The sequence below is a fragment of the Anser anser genome (genome assembly GCF_964211835.1).
Source record: "Anser anser genome assembly, chromosome: Z".
Classification (NCBI taxonomy): domain Eukaryota; kingdom Metazoa; phylum Chordata; class Aves; order Anseriformes; family Anatidae; genus Anser; species Anser anser.
Genome location: NC_139723.1, coordinates 75,177,833 through 75,198,133, shown reverse-complemented (window position 1 = coordinate 75,198,133; position 20,301 = coordinate 75,177,833). Strand labels below are relative to the sequence as shown.

Here is a 20,301-nt window from a genome sequence, read left to right as displayed (position 1 = left end):
TGAAGTGGTCAAGCAGTTGGGCTCAATGATCTTCACAGGTCCCTTCCAACTGAATTATTTTATTCTATTTATACTTGATCTAGCAAAACCTAGTATTGTAACAGCAATAAGCTGCAAGGAATTACCCTCATCTACCTGGAAAGGGGTATCTATAACAGAAACTTTGATGAAAGTTATATTCAGAAAAAAAAAAAGTACAATTCTATTGCTTAAGATTAAAAAAGAAAAAAAAAAAAAAACAAAAAACAGAAGAATTACAACATTCCCAGGAAAAATTCTGCTTACCAGATCCACTGCTGCTCACTTGAGTCATTTTTTTATCATCTTCATCACTGTCACAGTTTAATGGCTGAAAAGCTATTTCTGACTCTATGTCTATTTGGGTAGCTTCTGGTTCTTGCTCAGCAAAGCTTCGCAATGCCACAAGGCGGTGATGTATCGCCGCATACAGATATCCAGCATCTTTTGAGCTTGCCTGCAGAAAATAAAATGCATACAGTCAAAACTAACCAAGAATAAACCCTATTTTTTACAGAAAAGATGAGAAATTTTCAGAAGTAGTAAAAGATCTTTTTTTTTTTCCTTTTTAATCAAAATCACGTAATATTCACAGTAATAAATTTCAGAAAATAACTTTAAATACAAAGAAGGTCATAATTCTCTAAGTAGTCAGAGTTTTATAATATGTAGCTGTTGATTATTTTATCTATAATCACAAGAAACTTAAAAATTATCCCCTGCAGAGAATGGTTCAGTTTGTACTGAATGTTTGATATTCCAGACAATTCCTAAATATAGTTCTAGAAGTAACAAAGCACTGAAATATTAATACATGTATTTGCATTTTGGTTTACAGAATAAATAAGACTTTTAAAACCTAACTACAAAAAATTTATTCCTGATTATATAATTTAAAGACACCATAAACTGTGCTCCTACTGTTGATAAGAAGCTGTGCATCATCAAGAAGGGTATTGAGAACTAGACACAGCAACATTTTGAGCAGTCATGTCCTGAGTACCGTGTTTTGTTCCAGTCACCACATCTCAAGGATAATGTAGAATTAAAGAAGGTACAGAGAAGGACACCAAAATCATCAAGGGAGTGGTGCATCTGAAGAGTTGAAACTCTTCAGTCTGAAGAGAAGTATGAGAGGAAATATAACTAAAGTTTGAAAAAATATAAAAATAGTGGATAAACCAAATATGGTACAGCTGTTTATCAGTCTACACAATAAATACACTAGGGTACACTTAATAAAAGCAGTAGGATATCAGTATAAAACATAAAAGCAGGTGCTTATTTTCAGAGTAATTAAATTCTAAAATTTGCTGCCTCGGGGAACAGTTGGGGGCAGACAGTATGAACTGAAAACAGCCCAAAAATATAGTACTAAAAGACTAAAGAAATGAATCAGAAAAAATGTGGGACCACCATTTCATAGATACCAAAGGAAAGATGTAGGCATGCATGCTCTCATATGTAATATTATAATTTTGGATGCTGGGGGACTATGAGGTAAACAAACTACAGAAAATGGCTTTGCTCCCCAAAAGCACTGCATTTTGGTACTGTCAGAAGTACCAGTAGATTCCCTCATACACTCTTGTACAGCAAATAATCTACCAGAGGGTAAGTGAATGCACATTGTCTTTTGTAGCCCGATTTTCCTCTTCTGTGCATCATGTGGAGTAATTTTTATCTGTATCATTTGGAAATAGGAAGAAATATGTTTCATTTGTATTGGAATGACAACTTTCAATGGGCACAGGTAGAAAAGCTATGCAAATTGTGAAGCAGCAGCTGATCAGGGTCTCTGTGCTACCCATACCTGCAGCAGAGAACAGTTCTCTCCATGCAGCGAGGCAAAGAAGAAAGCAGTTCAGAATTGTTCAAGTTTCCCAACATCAAATGACATTCCCAATGGCCAAATCTGAGCTCTCAAGACAACATGTCTTTTTAGGAAATGCACGGTCATAAATATGAAAAGCCAGCTTATTCAGTCTAATTGTTTCTATCTGTAGCTTTCAAATTATTCATTCAAAAGTCAGAGTTCCTCTGTCACTTTAATCTCAGGTAAGCTCAAGCTTCTGCTAAGAGGGATGGACTTGCCTCCAAACCTACTCTGACTCCTTTCTGTGACCACCATTGTGCCAGTACTGCAATTCGGATGAATAAAATAAAGCTAAAAAACTAACAAGCAAATAACAACATCAAAAAACAGATCAGTTCTCTGATCTACCACACTTAGGAGGAATTAAGCATGACTTCCCCCTGGTGAATCCATGCTGACTACTCATGATCACCTTCTTATCCTCTGCATGCTTGGAGATGACCTCCAGGATGAACTGTGCCATCACCTTTCCAGGGATGGAAGTGAGGCTGACTGGCCTGTAGTTGCCTGGGTCCTCCTTCTTGCCTTTTTTGAAGACTGGAGTGACAGTGGCTTTCTTCCAGTCCTCAGGCACCTCTCCTGTTCTCCACGACCTTTCAAAGATGATGGGGAGTGGCCTAGCAATAACATTGGCCAGCTCCCTCAGTACCCGTGGGTGCATTCCATCGGGGCCCATGGATTTGTGGATGTCAGGTTTGCTTAAATGATCTCTGACCTTATCCTCTTAACCAAGGGAAAGTCCTCCTTTCTCTGGACTTCCTCTTTTGTCTCCAGGGTTTGAGATTCCTGAGAGCTGAACTTAGCAGTAAAGACTGAAGCTAAAACGGCATTCAGCAACTCTGCCTTCTCCGTATCCTTTGTCACCAGGGGACCCACCCCATTCAACAGTGGGCCAACATCTTTCCATCTTCCTTTTTCTACTGATGCATTTGAAGAAGCCCTTCTTGTTGTCCTTGATGTCCCTTGCCAGATTTAATCCCAACTGGGCCTTGGCCTTCCTTGTCACATTCCTGCATACTCTGACAGCATCCCTATATTCCTCCCAAGTGGCCTTTTTTTTCCACATTCTGTAAACTTCCTTCTTCTGTTTGAGCTTTGCTAGGCACTCCCTGCTCTTCCATGCAGGTCTCCTGCCCCCTTTGCTTGCCTTCTTGCTCATAGGAATGCATCAATCTTGAGCTTGGAGAAGGTGATGCTTGAATACTGACCAGCTGTCTTGAACCCCCATTCCTTCCTTCCAGGGCCCTAAACCATGGGATTCTTCCAAGTAGATCCCTGAAGAGGCCAAATTTTGCTCCCCTGAAGTCCAGGGTCGTAATCCTACTTTTTGCCCTGCTTCCTCCTTGCAAGATCCTGAACTGCACCATATCATGGTCACTGCAGCCAAGGCTGCCACCGACCCTCACATCTCCAACTAGTCCTTCCTCATTGGTCACTACAAGGTCCAGCAGCACACCTCTCCTTGTTGCCTTCTCCACCATCTGTGTCAAAAAGTTGTCATCAGTGCACTCCAGGAACCTCCTGGACTGCTTGTGCCTAGCTGTGTGGCCTTCCCAGCAGATATCAAGGTGGTTGAAGTCCCCCATGAGAACCAGGCCTTGTGACTGAGAGGCTACTTGGAGCTGTCTGAAGAAGGCTTCATCTACCTCCTCTTCCTGATCAGGTGGCCTGTAACGAACACCCATAACAGTATCAGCCACGGTAGCCTGCCCTTTAATCCTTACCCATAAGCTCTCAACTTGCTCTACATCCACCCCTAAGCAGAGCTCCACACATTCCAGTTGCTCTCACATATAAAGAGCAACGCCACCACCTTGCCTTCCTGGCCGGTCATTTCTAAAAACCACACAGCCTTCCATGACAGCACTCCAGTCATGTGAGCTATTCCACCATGTCTCCATGACTGCAATGAGATCATAGCCTTGTGACTGCACACAGATCTCCAGTTCTTCCTGTTTGTTTGCCATACTACACGCATTAGTATACTAGCATGTCGGGGAGCTGAAATGCTCGTTTCTGATGCTGCACATGTTTGTTTGTATAGAAACATTTCAGATGTCCTTCATTCAACTCATCCCCTTGTGCAGCAGACAGAAGGGCCTCACTAGCATGTAGTTCCTCAAATATTGGTGTGCAGTCCCGTAGCTTATCACTGGTGGGCCTGGTTTTGTCCCTTTCCTCCTTAAAATCTAGTTTAAAGTCCTATAAATCAGCCTTGCTAACTCCTGGGCAAAAATCTTTTTCCCCCTCAGAGAAAGGAGTTCCACATCAGGAGTCAGTAGGCGTGGTGTCACACAGACCTTCCCATGATCAAGAAACCTGAAACTGAATCCCATTTAGTAGAACCGTGTGAGTCTGAACTGTCAGCCAACTGTTCTCCCATCACATTACGTATTTGTCTAGCTGTATGACAGACATTTTGTCCAGAAGGATATTGTGAGAAACAGTACTGAATGCTTTGCTGAAATTGAAAAAGATTACATCAACTGGCTTCCCTTGGTCAAGGGGGCAGGTGACCTCCTCATAAAAGGAAATTAAGTTCATTAAACAGGACTTTCCCCTTGTGAACCCGTGTTGGCTGTGACCAATGTCTGCACTGTCTTTTGGGTGTTTTTCAATAACTCTCAGAATAACCTTCTCCATAATTTTCGCACTGCAGTGAGACTGACAGGCCTGTAATCACCAGGGTCTTCTTTCTTGCCCTTCTTGAAAAGTGGGACAACCTTTGCCAGGTTCCAGTCAACTGGGACCTCTGCAGATTCCCAGGACCATTGAAAAATAATTGAGAGAGGTCTTGCAAGGATATCAGCCAGCTCTCTGAGTACCCTGGAATGAACCCCATTGGGTCCCAGAGGCTTATATGCATCCAGTTGGAGCAATAAAGAGCTTGGCTCTGTCTGCTTTGCATCCTCCCTTCAGATATTTACAGACATTGATAAGATCCTCTCCCAAACCTCCCCTTCTCCAAGCTGCACAGTCCCAGCTCCCTCAGCCTTTCCTCACAGGAGAGGTGCTCCAGTTCCTTGATCATCCTGGTGGTCCTCCATCGGACTCTTCCTAATATGTCCATGTCTCTCTTGTACCAGGGGGCCCATAAGTGGACACAGTACACCAAGATGTGGCCTCACCAGTGCTGAGCAGAGGGGAAGGATCACCTCTCTTGACCTGCTGGAGATACTTGGTCTAATGCAGCCAAGAATATAATGAACCTTCTTAGCAGCAAGGGCATGTTGCTGACTCATGTTCAACTTGGTGTCCACCAGGACTCCTAGATCCTCTTCTGCAGAGATGCTTTCCAGCCGCGTAGCTGTCAGCACATACTGGTACCTCGGGTTGTTCCTCCCCAGGTGCAGGGCTCTTTTGTTCTCCTTGTTGGACTCCATGAGACAGGTGTCAGCCCACCTCTCCAGCCTTTTGAGGTCCCTCTGCGTGGCTGTGTGGTCCTCTGGTGAGTAAGCCCCCCCCCCCCCCCCCCCATTTTGTGTGTTTACTGTGGGTGCATTCTACTGCATCATCCAGATCATTAACAAAGATGTTAAACAAGGCTGGACACAGTATTGATCCCTGAGGTACTCCAGTCATTATTGGACTCCAACTAGACTTTGCGACACTGACTACTACTCTCTGGGTCTGGCTGTTCAGCCAGTTTTTGATCCACCTCACTGTCTGCTCCTCCAGCCCATACATCAACAGCTTCTCTGAGTTTCTTATCGAGGATAGAATCAAAGGTCATACGGAAGTCCAGGAAGACAACACCCACTGCTCTCCCCTCATCCATCAGGCTGCTCATTTCATTATAGAAGCTTATCGGGTTGGTCAAGCATAAGAAGAGTTGCAAGCACTGTGTCTAGAACCACATCAGAAAGCTGCAGCCTTGTACCTAAGTGACTGACGAACGTTTCTGTAAAAAACAGGAAGTGTTGCATACCACTGTGGAATAATATTGATTCCATCAGTGGTATGTGTACCAGAGTTTGGAAATGGCTGTTCTAAGGCAATAATAACATCTTCACACCCTTTTCTGAAGTACCAACAGATAGCAGTGCTAACTCGTATCGTAATAAAAGCTATGCAAAAGCTAAGTTAAGCACAGTCTGACAGAGTATAAAATACTACTTGCTAAAACCAAAGCCTCAGCAAATCTTCAGAATCCTAGATGACATGAGAATTTGGGTGGGTTTTTATCTTTTGATTACCTGAATTAGAAATACTTGAACAGAGTGGTCCTCTTGGTCTGTTGCAGTGAAGCACACACTTTTTCTGTTTGCTCTTTTTATTACCATTTGATCCCAGAGTCTGGTGTTGAGAATCAGTTTCAAGCTGCCTTGATTTCGCATAACTAAAATAAGAAGATTTATGTAAGTAATTGGAATTATCTTCCTTTTTATTGCAGCAGTTTTTTCCAGCACTTCTATACAACTAATATTTTCATGAATTACTCCTTTAATTTGGTCTAAAACCTGATGTTGTTAGATATTATTTTTAAAATATTTTTAAATACCAAAATATTTTAGTTTCTTTAATACATTTGGAATGCAGAGCAAATAATCTGCTGAAACTGTGCAATGAAATACAAAAATGACAGCACAGTAAAAACAACATTCCAGAAGTGACTTGAAACAGTGTTCCTGGAAAAGAAGAATCAACAAAGAGCAAACTGTCAGACTGGTGACTGAGCTAAAGATACATTGCAGTAGAAACACACAGAACCTAACAACAGTAATATGCCTGACTGCAAAAGCTGAGTGAAAATGCCCAGGCAAGGCAATGTCTCAGTCTTTAGTGATAAGAAGACTCTCAGCAAGTTGACTTAAATAAAACTAGCTACTGAGTTTTAAATGTCCTGAGATAAATTGATTCTGGGCAGCAATAGTGTAAGTTATTTAGTGTTTTATGCATGTATTACTTTGTTATTTAATTCTTACTTAGCCTTGATTGCAACATTCCACATTTATTGCTAGAAGTGTCATTAAGCCTGAGAGATCCTCTGCCTCTTTCAATCCAGGTTAAAGAAAGCTTATTAAATACGAAGAGCTTGCAGTTAATCTGGAAGAGAAATAAATGATGGAAATTGCCAGCCAATGTTAACTCTACTGGTTCTAGAACTTTATGTTTTTAAACATTCCAGTACAGCTTTAAATACATTAGTATGCCTGTATACAGGACAGTTTTATAGATACATCAACATTATTACTTAAAATGAAATGAGTCCCTGACATGTGCTAAACTTCATGTTAGTATTTGAAAACATTCAGCATGAATGTCAGTTTACTTTTTCAATATTTCATCTTCATTAACTCTTCAGCTGTGATATCCACTAACAGCTGAATTTGTTGCAACTGTTCTAACCTATTACCTCTCTCATTAAAAACATTATGTAGCCCAGTATACACGGATACCAGTACTACTAAGAGAGTACTACCCCACAAAGAGTAAGGCTTCCATGTTCTGACAGATTTCATCAATGCTAAAACTATGGAATTCTCAATTTTAAGATTTTTTAAACCCTATACATCTTTGTTATTGTCTGAGAAAATATCAGTTTAAAGATGGAGAATAGCAAAATGTATCCTGCTAGGCGAGAAAGATAATTGGTATTTTAGATGAATTATAAAACTAATTACTTTGATAACATTTTTTTTAAGTTTTATCATAAAAAAAATCTTCATTTACTTTCAATTTTGATGTTTCAATTAGTGCTGGCATACTGTGAAGATGCTTGTAACATACAACTGTAGAATGAAGTTTTGAAACCATCACTTAGTGAAAGGGACTACAGAATGAACAGATATAATATGAAAATTTTCAGCCTGTAGAAAAATAAATTAGCAGAGATATATCTTTAAAAATAAAGAAAATTTAAAATATAAACTGATGTTTTGATTGCTGCAATCTGTAATAGATCTAGATGTTCTTTTCAACAACAAAACTGCTCACCACCAGGACTTTATGAAATACACACCTGTAATACATTGTATTCTGCTTCTTCTCCTGTTATAACTTCAACTTTATCTAATAGAACTTTCTCCACTGGCTTGGAAATATAAGCAGATGTTGATTCAATTAGTGTTGCATTCCTTAACAAAGTTGTTTCTGTAGGAAGAAAAAAAAAAAAAGGAAATCCTTTCTGTAGAAGGAATATTTATAGCACATATAATGGTCTGTGACTTCCGTATTCCTTGTGTTTGTTATCATTCAATGTTATTAATAAGCTTTGGCCAAAGCAGCAAATAGAAGAGAAAAAGGCTGGAATACAACAAAATTTCACATCTAGTTAGGCTTATTTTTAATTGAATAGGGCTCTCTGCAGGGGAGAGGCCCAAGGGACAAGTTGCAGGAACAAACCCTAAACTATTAGAAGTTGATTTTCCAGATTAAACTGGTTTGTCATACTGCTGTGCAGATTAATAAATAATGAAAGGCATATGTCCCAATATTCAGAATAGTAATACATATACAATGAATATTTGACAGGAACATGAAAGGACAAGATTTGAAAAGAACATATGCTACAAAAAATGAGTGTTTGCATAATCTGTCTTCCATGGCCCCATGGCCTTTTTTTTTTTTTTTTTTTGCCTTTGAAGAACACTTCTACAAAACAAGATGATCCAATGCATCCATTACCGTAGAGAGGTGTAAAATTTCAGGACAGAGATGAAGATGGGGACCTATTTGGAATTCCCTCAAACAGCCAAGGTTTACATGGCTTGCCTAGCAGAAAAGCTGCCCATCAGAATCACGAACAATCCCTGAAGTCTGTCTGCATAGAATTTTTAGTCCTACTATTAGGGTATAAATAATCAAAAGTATTTTACATGAGAGAAGTATTTTATATTTACATTTTACTGCAGGTAGTTTGAAATTGTAGTTCAAAAATGCAGTCTGAAAGATATTCACTAATTTCACTGCACTTTTTCAAATAGCAAACATTTCTGGAAAACTCTACCCTTTCATGAGTAACTTAGATTATTCATTTTTAAGTTAGTCCAGTTTAAGTATCATAAACCAAACTGCAGCTGCTTTCTAAGCACAGACTACACATACTGCAATAGTGTACTAGTGACTGGATACCTTGGTAATAGATGAAAATTGCTGAGCACCATTCATCTGACATCCTCTAAGACACCCCCAAACATAAAATACAAAAGTTAACTGTACTTGTTTGTTGAGTATGCTTACTTGTTTGTGGACTAACATGGAAAGATTCTATGTATAGGGATGTTGTTTCTCCTTTACATGAATCAGCTTCCTTACATGGCTTGGGATGCTTTTCAGGACTCTAAAAACAAACAAAAACAAAAACAGGGGAAGTAAGAATTCCTATTTAAATGAAAGGGCTATGCTACTTGTTATCAAACAGACCACTGAATCTTTGAATGCACACTAGGGAGATGATTAAGAATTGTAATATATTAAGAACAAACACCAACACAGATGATGCAACTTCAGTCTGTGGTAATATGTTATTTTATTGTCATAAAATCAATACATAATCCTCCCAAGAAGAATGGCTTCTTTGTAAGGACCCTGGACTAAGCTTTAAATCTACTGAAGGACTTAGATTTTAAAGTAACAGCTAATTTCCAGTTTAAGCATTTAAACCCCAGAATAGCTTAAAACTCCCAGTCACCACAAACTTAAACTCAGAGGAATTAAAAATTTCCATCCTTCGATTTTGCAGATAATGTTTCCTAAGTCTAAGAAAGTGCTCCTGACAATAACTGTAGCTCAATTCCCATGCTATACCTATATCCTTGTCACAAGCTGTAGCCCAGCCCTACAGTTTCCAAGCTTTTTCACTGACAGATACGCAAATTGTTTTCACTGTACTTCTAATAGAAACTGAATTTCAATACCACTTTAAGTGGTACAGTCTTCAGCTTAGGAACCACCTTGCTGTCCTAAGTTTTCTTCAGGCCTTGATCCATTAAGCTGCCTCACAGCTGCACAATGTATCTTAACATGGACAGTATCTAGGATGTGTTTTCAATTTTCCTCTCTGCCCAACAGAATTCATACTAATTTCTCCTATCTCTTAACAGCTATGATCAAAAATGTTTGAATGGCAGGGAACCCATTCTTTCCTCTCCTACTGTGGCTATTCTGCTTTATGTAGAATATTTAAACAAACCTCGTACAGGTCAAAAAATGAGCAAAAGAAAGGAAATGCATACTGGTATGGGTTTATAGTTACGGTAGTTATTTAGGATGGCAAAATAGGGATGCCTACCTCTCCTGCAGAAAATAAATATTATCTCTTCAACAGCCATTAGAATCTATTTACTCACATCTTAAAAAGGAGGAGCTAAAAAAGAATTAATCTCTGAAAAAATATATACTCCTAAGTATGTACTTAATCTTGATAAAAAGCCTGCAAGCATTTACACATCTTACCAAAACTCTCTCATCCATGTTTTCTCCAAACACAAAACTAGAATTGCTGTTGCATAATACACTTCTGTTTTCTGTTCTGTGGGAACAAAATGAGGCTGTGATTTAGAACTATTTAAATAATATAATTTTTTTTACAAATATAAATATAGAACTAAGTAAAGAATATAAACATAGAACTAAGTAAAGAATATAAATATATTCATGAATTTACTTTGCCACACCTTACATTATTAAAGGCAAACAAAAAAAGGACCTCTTAAGCAATCAGATAGACATAATCTTAAAGAGAATCTACCTCTTAAGCAATCAGATAGACATAATCTTAAAGAGAATCTGAAACTGTTCTCTACATAACTTTTGAGAAAAGGAACATATAAGATTACACTGCATTTCATGAAGATTACCAAGGACGTTCCTTGACAGCAAAGGACAACAAGCAAAAGAACATGCCCCCTCCTCCTCCTCTGGGAAGTGTTCTACTCTAAAACTTCTTACTCCCAAAAGAACATGCCCCCTCCTCCTCCTCTGGGAAGTGTTCTACTCTAAAACTTCTTACTCCAGAAGCTTTAATGAGTTATATTTGTTTCCCTGTTTTTTGTTCCATGAAAATGTACCACTGATAAACAACTATCCCTCCATGTTGATGCAGCTCTGGTGCCGTACAGAATAACCTATTTCCCAGGGCCTCACAGGCCCTCCTTGGTCATCCACCTAAGAACCTGGAAAGGCAGAAAGACAGTGCATTCTAATGCACACACTTTTAATTCACATAAATACTGCAAAAATATGTAAAGGTATCATAGCATCAGAGAACTATAGTATCATAGAATCAAAGAATTGTGAAATCAAAGAATGACTTGGGTTGGAAGGGACCTTTAAAGATCATCCAAAGCCAACCCCCCTGTTATGGGCAGGGACACCTCCCACCAGCCCAGGCTGCCCAAAGCCCCATCCAGACTGGCCTTGAACAGCTCCAGGGATGGGGCAGCCACAGCTTCTCTGGGCAGCCTGTGCCAGGGCCTCACCACACTCATGGTACAGAATTTGTTTCTGATATCTAATCTAAATCTACACTCTTTTACTTTAAAACCATTACTCCTTGTCCTACCATTACACACCCAGTTAAGAAGTCTCTCCTTGTCTTTCCTGTCAGCCACCTTTAAGTACTGAAAGTCTGGAGCCTTCTCTTCTCCAGGCTGAACAACCCCAACTCACTCAGCTTGTCTTCATAACAGAGGTACTCCAGCCCTCTGATCTTCCTTGAGGCCCTCCTCTGGACTCCTTCTAACAGGTCTATGTCTTTCTTGTGCTTGCAGCCCCAGAGCTGGGTACAGGACTCCCGGAGGGGCCTCACAAGGGCAGAGCAGAGGGGGAGAATCACCTCTGTCCACCTACTGGCCGTGCTTCTTTTGATGCATCCCACGATATGGTTGGCTTTCTGGGCTGCAAGTGCACATTGTCAGTTCATGAGATGGTATCATATGATAGCACATGGCTTATGATGAGTTGTAACTAAAACAGGAAAGGAAGATCTTTACATTTTTCAGTGACCTATTCTCCAGATATATTTAAGATGAGAAGTGAAGAAAAGTAGGTATTTACAGTCCTGTGACACTGACTAAATAACAGTTTGGGGGGATACAGATTTGAGAGAAAATTTCCCAGTGTAGATAAATTACTTTACAACTAGGATCTGGAGTTTCTTGATTGTGACTAGTTTTGGCAGAAGCTACACTAAAACAACACTTCTTCTTTTCCCTTTTCCCTTCTTAGCGTCTTAGGTTTTCCAGGTAAAAAACATTAAGTATTTTTATTGAATTGCCTCCCTGAGCTTCACTGCTCTCAGTTAGCTTCTTGCTTCTCAGGAGGCTTTAAGAGAATGCTTTTTACAATAGTGATACAGTCACAACTTGTAAAAAACTTGTGGATCGCAGTCACGAATATTCCAGTATAAATTGAGTTGTGACTATTAATTGTAATTACTGCTAACTAGATTGCCACTTTAAATTAACAACATTCTTTTTTATAAAATTCACTAAAAAAGTCCTTATAAACTTCTTTGTTTGGAAATTGTTCCTGCTGGCATTTTTTGACAAAAGGCCTACAGGTTATTCATGTTTTCTGTAGAACTTAATCACTGTATCTCTTGCTGTCAAAGTCAAAACCATTCTTGTCTCTTTCTGTTTCAGAAGGAAGATTTGGCAGGAAGACAATCTGATGCTCTGACACAAAGTGCATACCTCAGCACCACTTATCAAGGCTCTTCTAGAGCACTTATCCTTGGGAGGGCTTAGTGGCACTTACGTCATGCAGAGGATATTCCTGTTAATAAGCTCGGTTTGCTTCTACAACTTTGATGACATGTGTCTACAACTAAGTCTTTGTGTTCACAGTGACAATGTGCTTGAAATCTCTTCATGTAGTATGAAGGAATTCAGTAGTTAACAGTTAATTCAGTACCTTACACTCACAGAAATAATACTCCTTAACTATTCCTCATCCATATTCAATGTGTTTCTAACACAAAGACGAAATAAAATATAAAAAGCAGAAAATCAGTCTCTTTTCAGCCTTGAAGTCTTCCATACAGATTTTATGCCATGAACGGGGAATCTAAAGTGTGTTGAAACTAATTACTCTCTTATCGTTTAGTAAAAACAATTTTCCATTAAAATTCACTGAATTGTAATCAATTTCCATTCTGAGATTTCATCTGCTACATCCAGGCTACTCTACTAGTAAAAGAGTAAGGATAGCATTCTAGAAGAGCTAAAAATCAAAAACTAGAACCTTGTCTCAAACAAATAATGTGGGAAATAGATTTTGATTATTTTGAGAAATTTAAGAAAAAAAGCAATCTGTCAGGATCTTTCTTTTTGCAGACAATTAAATTGTAACTGCCAGCCTGAGAGTCTCACTAAAACCTCAATACCCTTATGTTGCTGCAGGGTGAGAACAAAATGTGCTAGGATGACTTTGCCATGGAGATGCAAATCAGAAGCACTGAATTCGGGAAACTACCACTAACAAGGAAGAATCAGAGAAGGAGCAATGTCTATAGGACACTGGAAAGATACTATGGAGAGGGAGTAGATCCAGGTACTCAGCTGCTCCTTCTCAGAGCGTCCAGAGGGTTCTGAGTAGCTGCCAGTTCTAGTGCTGGCTCTGACGCACTGCAAGGTTTTCAGGCAAATCATTGTGCAAAGATGAATACAGGTTCAGAAGTCTGCATTTTCCCAGCATTGTATTTCTGTCACTTAGAAAAAAATGGTTTTTTTTTTAGTGTCCAGAGGAGGGTGACAAAGATGGTGAAGGGCCTAGAGGGGAAGATGTATGAGGAGCAGCTGAGGGCACTGGGCCTGTTCAGCCTGGAGAAGAGGAGGCTGAGGGGGGACCTCATCGCGGTCTACAGCTTCCTCACGAAGGGGAGTGGAGAGGCAGCTGACCTATTCTCTGTAAACACCAGCGACAGGACCCGTGGGAATGGTGTTAAACTGAGGCAGGTGAAGTTTAGGCTGGACATCAGGAAGAGGTTCTTCACCGAGAGGGTGGTTGCACACTGGAACAGGCTCCCCAGGGATGCAGTCACTGCACCAAGCCTGTCTGAATTTAAGAAGCATTTGGACTGTGCACTTAGTCACATGGTCTAAACTTTGGGCAGACCTGTGCGGTGCCAGGAGTTGGACTAGATGATCCTTATGGGTCCCTTCCAATTCAGGATATTCTATGATTCTATGACTCTATGATGTTTTCTTTAAAATGTTAATAATTTTGTTTTATTTTTAATTGTTATTATTATTAATAATATTTTAATGATTTCAATTTTATTAATTATTTTCTTAATCAAACTCAAGAAACTCAGTAAATTTCTCCTCTTCAGTTTACTGCTGTAAGCTACAGTCAGTTCAGGAAATGGAACTGTTGGTGGTTTCCTGTGATATCAACAGCTGCAGCAACCGCAGAGGACTAACAAATTATTTTCATTCATCTCTCTGCAGAACTGTATCACATAGAGAAGAACAGGAGGAAGATGAGGGAAAGAAAGGGACATTTGCACGCAGCAGGAATCTATGCTATTGAGTCTCCCCACAATGCTTTTTTTTTTTTGGTACACAAATGTCAGTTGTTTCACCTTGATTGATAATTAACAACAAAACTTACTTTTTTTTTTTTTCTTCTTAGTGATCAGCAGGCCTGGCTGCAATGGTTGCTAGTTTTTAGCATGTATATGGAGTTTAATACTTGTTTGAATACTTGTCAAGTTACCTATGAGAAAACAGCTACTCCAAAAAGATTTTTATGACATGTTTTTGAGCAATGGACACTTTATGCACATCAGAAGAATGGCACTAGCCCTCTCCTATAAACTTGGAAGAACAGAAAGCACCTGGTCATATTTAAATTAGTATTCAGCTTGGCAATTAAGTCAACATTTAATACAATCCTGATACACAACATTAATCAGGCACAGAATACAAAGAGACTAGTAATCCCTCTTTAAAAAAGAAAAGGAAACGAAATACTATAAGAACTTTTAAGTCCTGTAGCTTGTCAGTACTGAAACATTGCATAGCATTTCTTTATTCAACTACTTCAGAAAACAAAGCCACTCAACTATCTGTTCCTAGATGTTGTACAAGTGACAGAAGGTAAATGGACTTGGAATATTGGTTTAAATTTTGGCTTAAAATCAACTGATTTTAAGGCAGGAGCATCTTCCTTCAGCTTCTCTAATATGTGCATTACCATCATTCTGAATCTGCTAAAAACACAACATGTCCTCACAGGATATCATCACAACGTTAATTGTGATAGAAAAGGGCAGGCTGGCTCTTCCAAAAACAACAACTGAGCCCTCTAACAATGCTCTTCTTGTTGATAAAGATTAATAATCTAAGTTGCTTGTTCATATAAAACTCCTCATCTCTTCAGAAGCCTGGCACTCTGCATCCCAAATTTGTGGACTCTTTACCTGTGGTCCATCAGGCTCTAAAGAAGACTTGAACAGATTCCTTTGCAGTTAACATGTTCTCCGCTCTTATTTGGTGGGAGTGGGAAAGGATACAACATCACAGATATATTGGTTGTATATATATTCCTAGCAATTTTGAAGTACTGTTCTTTAATCAGTATCTTAAGGTATACTGCAGATGCTCACAATTTCCAGGTAAAAAACTCCCATCAACCATCAGGAAGCAGTATTAATACTCATGGGATAACCTGTCTGCACTAAACTGGTTAGCTGACAGACCTATAGCATTCTCATGAGCCATTCTCCAGAGAGAGGTGAGCTCTCAAGTGCCCTCTTTTGCATTAGTATGAGTTCTTTCAGTTATATACAGAGGCAGTGTTGAGAGGAAGTGTCCCAGTCCAAAGAAATTAGCTTTCTCATTCAGAAGTTCAAAAGTCCATCCTGGACAACCTGTGCACAAAGATGCCACCCTATTACAGTCATTGCAGCTAGATGTTCATGCCAGAAATTCTGGTATGTACATGGAAGTAGCACATCAGCTGCAGCATTCACCATGTCTTCCAAAGCAGTCCTGCATGGTTTTCTTCATGCCTTCTGTGTCCAATATGCTTACATATGTTGGTAATTACTGATTTTCTCTCCATCTGCTTATGAAATGGGCAGCTATGCAATCAGAATAGAGTTCTCCGAAGAGAAAACGTGACTGTAAACATTCAAAACCAAGACATATTTTGAATTGACAAAGCTGCATGAAATGGCAAACCAAAATCGTTTCTGGCTTGGGAGTTGCTAACGAGAAATGAACTGTTTCCTGGCAGGAGTCCATTCCTTATGGCGTACAGAACTCATGTCAGCACCCACAAATCTTGGCACCACACACAAATACCAGTGAGCACTGTGTGGATGTAGATAGGCTTAGTACCATGTTAGACATGTAAGACAAAAGGGCAGGCCATAGGCCAAGTGACAAAATGGTGTAAAAATATAATAATAAAACTTACTGTGTTGCTTTAGAGCTAGAAGGATTCATGGTAATAGATGACCTTGCTGCTGTTTTGGAACTTACTGAATTCTCAGCTAAGGAATAAGAGCTGTCTTCAGGTAACTAGGAATAATAGAACCAGATGAATTAATCAGTCCAAGTTTACTTTCTGCTATAAACAGGTCTGCTAGAAATCCAGAGTCACTGAGGTTTATATATGTGGTAGTTAGCAAATCTTCCTCCTACTACCTATTAAGCCAGTGCCCTTAATCAATACACCAGAATGTAACTTTCTAAATAAACAAAATATAGAAGATCCCCAAACTTGATTCACCCACAGAACTCTGGTATCTGAAAATTGAGACAGACTGCAAAGAAGACATGTTTTTCTAAACAAGGTTAGCACTAGTTTAACAGTTCCCACTGTAATCAGTGATCCATCGATTCCACTCAAACTGATACAGGAAATTCCTTGAAAATCATGCAGTGGAATAATTAACCACTTTAAAACAGCACTGATTTTTCATTTGTTTTTTGTTCTTTAATTTGACTGAGCTCCAAACATATATTAGTCAGTAAAATTACTCTTCCTTTTACCTGAATATGTGCTTCTTGCTTAGTCATTAGAGATACTACAGGATTTTCAGGACAGGTCAGGGCTTGTGGGGGTTGTAAAATGGCAGGTCTAATAACATTCCGCAATTGACTTTGTGACAAGGATCCTTGCAAAATACAAAGACAAAATATTTAAACAGAGACTTTTTCTCCACATCTAATTCATACCAATGTGTCTTGCCTCTTTAACTGAAAACTTCAAAGCCTACTTAAATAACATTTACTGTTATTGTTTCCGTGGTATATATTCTAAAAAAAAAAAAAAGCTCTAAAACACACACAGCTCTGCAGTGACACCAACCTATCAGGATAACAGGGTGATGCATTATATAATATAAACATATATATATTTTAATAAAATATATATTTATATTTAGAACCTAAATATATATTTGGACCTAAATATAAATACAAACCTATTTATATTTAGGTTCAAACCAGTCAGTACTGCTTTGTGTTAGACATGTATTCCTGTATTTCAGATTTAATCCTGCACCTGCAGATGCCAAGGGGGCTCTTCATTACTTTCTGAAACAGTAGAGTTTTATCCTTATTCAGTCATATATTAGAAATGTGGGATTTCACTATGCAAGGCCATACTCATTCCACTCAGGAATTAAGTAGTCAAAGCAGAGGCTCAGACCAGAGCTCACAAGATATTTACACTGTCAAAAAAATAACTGATGAACCTCACAAAGACACTTGGCATATTACTCTGTCATTTTTATCTCTTTTTATGTCTTTTTATCTCTCCTGTATCCGTTAAGAATGTCTTTGTGGAGCTATAGTGAATAAATAACGCAATGGCAATTACCTTCTTTCATAGTTTTGATGTCAGTGCTTCTTCGAAGGAGAGCTGAGGTCATGAATATGTTGTTCTTTACTAAAGAACATGGAATTTAAACTTAATCAACAAGTAATGATAAACTTTAAATTATTAATTAATGATTTTGTAAGTGCCCTCCTTCCCCCCCCCCCCTCCCCCCACTCCTTTTGGTATTATCCAAGCAATATCTTAACCTTAAGTACGATGGGTCTTAAGTACCATGGGTTTTCTGGCTATTCAGAGATGCAAGACTTTTGGATATCAACAGGTGCTTTAATCTCATAAAATCTTTCTTCAGCTTTGAAAACCAGGGAATCATGCACTTTTGCTGCTGGTTTGCAAAAGCCATTGAAATAGCAATACAACCTGGTCCCATCTCATGCTTTTTTAAAATGAGTAAATGAGACCTAAGAATATGGAAATAAATTGATGTACCCTGCCCTGTTCTAGTCAAAAGGCTTTCATAAATTACTGCAATGATGGCATTGCACTTCTGATACTTTCACTGTTTTTACAGATACAACATGCCAGCCAGAAACATGCAAGTAATAGCAAGCAAGTACCATGTTCTATAAAATTATACACAACTGATACACTACACATGATCACTGCTTTTTCATTGCAGGAAGAATGTCATTTGTTGCTGTAACAAAGCCCCATAAGATTCTTTAGAAATCCGTTATGTCAAAGTCTGTCAAGGACCTGATCTTGACAAGAGACACAGACCAGGATTTCAGACCACTCTGACTTCCCCATTCATAGTAAGTGGGAGAATGCTCACTGGTCACTGGGGAGATGGAAGACAGGTTCCTGGGATAAAAATGACACTCCTATAGGAACAACTACTAAAAAATTGCAAGCAAACTAATTCGTGTAATTACTTTAACTCCATTCTGTTTTTTTTTCAATTAGTATTTGTACCTCATGCAGTAAAATGCCTATTTGAAACTTATTTAAAGATTCATCCCCAGGAGTGCATGATTCCCTAAAAACAAATTCAAATAACATTGTGCTGCCGATCCTCCTAAAATATTCCTTTCTCCTCTCCAGTACCAGCCCAGCCCAATCCTGTCCAGATCTGTCCTACAGAAAAAAAAGCAGTTCTGTACATCTCTTTATTTTAACTACTATCTGCTTTTCTACACAAATGTTTTTGTTGTTTTTTGTTTGGTTGGTTTTGTGTTTTTCTTCTTGTTTTTTAATTACCTGGCTGGGAGGGAGGGAAGGTAGGAAGGATGGTAAAGGAAGATGATCTCCCTCTTTTCTGAGCAAGTTTTGTATCTGAAAAGATAAGAAACTGAAATCACCCTTTTTGTTTGGAGCAGAAAGAGATTAATTTTAAGGTTAGCTAATTTCATGTCATGTCTTAACTGGCAGGAGAACAAATTACTGTCTGCTATCTACCAGCTTTCTGAAGTAGACCACTAGATTATGTCTATGCTGCTGAATCAGAGAGGTCTCTGAGGCCAAGTGGCATAGCCTGGTTCAGGCACACTGCTTACAGTCATTCTACAGTGGCTCTGTCTTGTTAGAGAGGTTCAAAACAGAACCATGGAGTAAGCTACTGGTTAATAGTGTAAACAGTCAAGAGAACTAACACTCATACTTGCTCTTGTACCCTGATTTATTTTTTGATGTAGGCATACTCTAAAATTTCTACCATGTCTATGATTTTTTGTACTTTATTTTGATGTAATTTTCAGGGTAAACCCTGGGTAAACAGAGATTATCTTAAATCCTTTTAGCTATGTTTAGGTGTGTCACAGAACTAAATAAAAATAAAAGCAAAAATTAAAATAAATATTAAAAATGAAAAATATAAATATAAATATAATTTACACAATTAATGCCTAAATTCTGGGGAAACTTCCCAGTCCCTATGCTACATAAATACAGTAAAAAATACATTAGTCCTACTGCATAGTAGCCTTCAGTGACTTGTGTGCATTTCCCTGGAATATCATGGAAGCAATACACAGTCCTTAAAGGGACTTTGAGGTCATCTGTCAGCTGGATAGAAAGAGGGTCCCTTCATAAAACTGCTTTACATTTTCAGGGATTGCCCAAGGAACATTGATCTCTTCCACAAACCAAGATATCTCATTCCTTTCCAGCCCTCCTCCTCCACTGACTGTGTCAGCAATTCAAAGAAACTGTATGAAATCTACACATTTTTCAATATTTTATACAATATTATGTAAATATGGAAAAATAATTTATTTTTACTTTAAGACCTCTTTACTGGAAATTACCATCCAAGTTTATATCAATGTTTAAGTCTTCATTTCTACAAAGCAGAAACATTTATTAGATAGGAAAACACCTTCTCTTCTTTACCAGATAAGAATACGGAACTATGGTAATTAAAACATGACGGGATCTAAAGGGCATACCTGTATTAGATGGTGAGTTAGACTGCTGAAAAGTAAAGGACGATGATCTTGCACGTTTTCTGGAACAGATGAAATCTAGAGAAAGTTAAATATAATGTTCTGCGAGTACACATTGGCAGGTGATTTCAGCACAATGTTATGATATGGAATTAAAACCTGAACACAATAAATTCTAGGAATGACTTACAAGAACAGCCTTAAGGCAGTACCTAAAAGCAAAAG

The 20,301-nt window shown here is 38.6% G+C and overlaps 1 protein-coding gene across 4 annotated transcripts in view; it reads right to left on the bottom strand.

Annotated features, from left to right (window-relative positions):
- Nucleotides 1-20,301, bottom strand: part of RANBP3L (RAN binding protein 3 like) — a 39,757-nt gene that overhangs the window by 8,110 nt on the left and 11,346 nt on the right. For all 4 annotated transcript variants that reach the window (XM_083818503.1, XM_083818505.1, XM_083818504.1 and 1 more), the window contains exons 4-14: nt 20,080-20,154; nt 18,893-18,967; nt 17,675-17,743; nt 16,843-16,967; nt 16,265-16,368; nt 10,292-10,367; nt 9,077-9,176; nt 7,857-7,987; nt 6,820-6,940; nt 6,091-6,233; nt 286-475 (exon numbers count right to left, since the gene is read on the bottom strand). In XM_083818503.1, the coding sequence (XP_083674629.1) occupies nt 286-475; nt 6,091-6,233; nt 6,820-6,940; nt 7,857-7,987; nt 9,077-9,176; nt 10,292-10,367; nt 16,265-16,368; nt 16,843-16,967; nt 17,675-17,743; nt 18,893-18,967; nt 20,080-20,154 (1,209 nt within the window). The remainder of the gene's footprint in view (nt 1-285; nt 476-6,090; nt 6,234-6,819; nt 6,941-7,856; nt 7,988-9,076; nt 9,177-10,291; nt 10,368-16,264; nt 16,369-16,842; nt 16,968-17,674; nt 17,744-18,892; nt 18,968-20,079; nt 20,155-20,301) is intronic.